This window comes from Choristoneura fumiferana, chromosome 12 (assembly GCF_025370935.1).
Source record: "Choristoneura fumiferana chromosome 12, NRCan_CFum_1, whole genome shotgun sequence".
NCBI classification, from domain to species: Eukaryota; Metazoa; Arthropoda; class Insecta; order Lepidoptera; family Tortricidae; genus Choristoneura; species Choristoneura fumiferana.
The window spans coordinates 2992290-2994047 of NC_133483.1; the positions used below are offsets into that span (position 1 = coordinate 2992290).

The 1758-nt window shown below is 34.3% G+C and overlaps 1 protein-coding gene across 1 annotated transcript in view; it reads left to right on the forward strand.

Moving 5' to 3' along the window:
• The first annotated feature begins 978 nt into the window (after positions 1 to 978).
• The window catches only part of MFS9 (major facilitator superfamily transporter 9), a 43891-nt gene continuing 43111 nt past the window's right edge, over positions 979 to 1758 (forward strand). The window contains exon 1 of the mRNA XM_074094941.1: positions 979 to 1225. Within this exon, the coding sequence (XP_073951042.1) occupies positions 1170 to 1225 (56 nt within the window). The 5' untranslated portion in view covers positions 979 to 1169. The remainder of the gene's footprint in view (positions 1226 to 1758) is intronic.

Below are 1758 nucleotides of genomic sequence, written 5' to 3' on the forward strand. Positions count from 1 at the left end.
ATAACTCCGTGAAAAAATTAGGTCAACCGTGCCAATGGCACGTATGAGAGGCATTTGTCGCTGTCGATTTAATATTTTTTCAGAAATGTATCTCGAAGGTCCCATGCCCAAGCTTGTTTGGCGATTGTATTAGAAAAAGTTATGAATAACCCGCCGTCGGCGCCGTCTAATTCCTACTGCAATTATTAAATGTATGAGGTTGAGCTGGGGCAAAATTATGTAATAAAATAAACATAGAATTTGTATTTATTTTTTATTTCCTCAAATCGGTTTCTTCTGATCGCTACCTACCTACCTATGGAAATATTCTGAAATGAAAACAATTCCATCAAAACTAAATTCCCAGGGTGTCATTAAAAATCATGACAGGAAAAGTTCCCAAAACATTAATTTCAGTTTTTTATGAGAATAATAAGCCAAATGCAAAAATAACCCTGATTAAAAAAACAATACCGTTATCATCTTTTAAATAATCAAGGACTCAATAATCAAGGATTGAAAACTTTAACAACTTCTATATATTACGAGCACATAAAGCTATACTTAAGTGCGCGGTTTGTCCGAAGTCCGAGTAAAGTTGCACTTGACCACTTATATTTTTAAATTGGCCGCTCATTCTGTAGGACCCAGTTGCCCAACCAATAAAATAACGAAGGGGCTCATTGCCATAAAAAAATATTCAATGGAAACGGGTGACGTTTTTTTCCAGCCCGGATAATACCGAGATGGAAATACCGACCCTGTTTCTCGAGTACACGCCCATAGAATCTAATATAGTTTCTATGGGCGAGAACACAAAAAACAAACTTGTTATTGCCATATCGGTATTATCTAAGGTATTATCCGGGCCGGGAGAGTGTCTCCCGGAGGAACTAAACGCAATTTTGACAACTAAAGCTATTGTCAAGTATTCAACCAATTAACCAATCGGAAACTTGTAAGTGGCTAAATTTAATTGTGATTGGCTAACAAATATATGCTACGCTACGTCAAAGTAAAAGTAACGTAAACAATTTTCCTTATCAAAGAAAGAAAACATCGAGAGCGAGGGAAAATTGATTGAATTATTACCCGTAATAAGGTTTTATTATATTAATTTAATTTGAAAAACAGATTGTGGTTTTACCTTTCGAAATGACCATTTGAAGTGTGAAAAGTTGTGATAAATTATGTCCAAAAAGGCAAAATTTAATTATGAATATTCACCGCTTTGGTCCGGAAATGGGTGAGCCTTTTATTTACTGTTTTCTATTTAGATTTTTAATGTATTGAGTCTAAAGAAGGCAAGACAGAACACCTACCTAAGTTACGTACTTACCTACAGGAATACAGGAATAGTTTTAGAAGCCCAAGTAGATTTTCTTGTGCATTTGTTCTGGTCACTAGATGATAACAGAAATAAAAATATACAGAAATAAATAAATCTTTATGGGGCTTTTTAATCATAACTATTATTTTACCTAGAAGTGTGCCTTCAAAACATACAGACAAGACAAGTCTAATAGGTACTCAAAAAAAATCCTTGGTATAGTTATTCAATAATCATTCCATCCCATTAAGCAAAAAGTTGAAGTTGAAGTTGATCATTCCATCTCATAGATTAACTAACTATGCTCTCATAATTTATCTCATAATCTGAGGTAGTCTGTATAAAGATAAACAAGTCATGACAATTCTCATGACCACAGGTTAAACAACTCATAGATCATTTTCTTCCAGTGCTAGTGACACGCTGTCACAACTCCATTCTCACTTGGT